At 27.2% G+C, this 1,176-nt stretch overlaps 1 protein-coding gene across 1 annotated transcript; it reads left to right on the plus strand.

Annotated features, from left to right (window-relative positions):
* Positions 1–912, plus strand: LOC135928833 (heparan-sulfate 6-O-sulfotransferase 1-like). Its single transcript, XM_065465297.1, has 2 exons — positions 1–245; positions 588–912. Exons 1-2 carry the CDS (start codon positions 1–3, stop codon positions 910–912), a joined length of 570 nt encoding a protein of 189 aa, XP_065321369.1.
* The last annotated feature ends 264 nt before the right edge of the window (positions 913–1,176 follow it).

Consider the following 1,176-nt stretch of genomic DNA (forward strand, 5'->3'; position numbering starts at 1 on the left):
ATGCTGAGAGAACCTATGAAAAGATACGTGAGCGAATACAATCAGATTCGTAGAAGAGGTGATTGGGCCGAGCAATTCATATTGTGCGAGAAGGAAGTGTTAATTGTTCGTTCTACATGCTTTGGCCACATTCAAAATTTTTCGGAGCTCACATTGGAAGAGTTTGTCTACTGTCAAAATCAATGGTCAAATAATCGCATGACAAGGCATCTAGCCGATATGTCAATCATAGAATGTGATAAAAGGTAAGGAGTGTATGATAACTACTATATTCTTTCGATACCCTAATTAATCCTATACTTGAAACTTTTCGTATTAGATTTTTGGTAATATTAAAACAGTAAACGGGAGAGATTATATTATACAAAGTTGTTCAAATAATTATTAATAGAACTTCTTAATTTTAGGCAATAAATTTTTGAGAAAAAAAATTTATGATAAAGTTAGTTTGATTTTTTATTTGTTCAAAGTTGATCTAATAATTATTAACAAAAGTATTATAGATTGTATATATTCATTTTAAACTAATGATTCGTAAACATATTTTATAAACAATATTATAATTTAAAAAAAAACACTAATCACAGTCTATCAACTGAACAAAAGAATCATATTATGCTAGAAAGTGCCAAGATTAATTTGCAATTAGGGCTCAAGGTATTCGGCATAACTGAATATGTGCCAGAAACTATCTACCTATTCGAGAAAGTGTTGGGAATATCCTTCAGTAATAAAGAGCTTTTGAAAAATAAAGAGAGCAAATCTGAGGATAGGATCAAATGTTTGGATCAAGATATGTTGATAAAAATAGCGCAAAATAACCAGTTGGATGTAAAGCTCTACGATTTCGCTTTAGAACTATTTCGTGAAAGACTCACAAAATTCGGATATAACCAGGGGATGGTCTTATGAAAATAAAAATAATAATAAATCAATATCGTGATTTTAATATTTAGGTGTAGTTTCAATTAGGAATTGGGAAAAAAACAAATATGTTTTATATGTTTTTTTCAAACAAGGAAAAAGAGATTTTTTTTAAAAAAAAAACAACAAAAAAAATAATTTAAAAAAAATGAAAAGAAAAACGCATCACAATGGAAATTTATTTTAAAATTGTGTATAATATTTTATTTATTATTTGTTATTTTGGTTATTGTTTCTTATTTTTTCTTTTTA

Source organism: Gordionus sp. m RMFG-2023, chromosome 4, assembly GCF_954871325.1.
Source record: "Gordionus sp. m RMFG-2023 chromosome 4, tfGorSpeb1-WG-v2, whole genome shotgun sequence".
Lineage (NCBI taxonomy): Eukaryota > Metazoa > Nematomorpha > Gordioida > Chordodea > Parachordodidae > Gordionus > Gordionus sp. m RMFG-2023.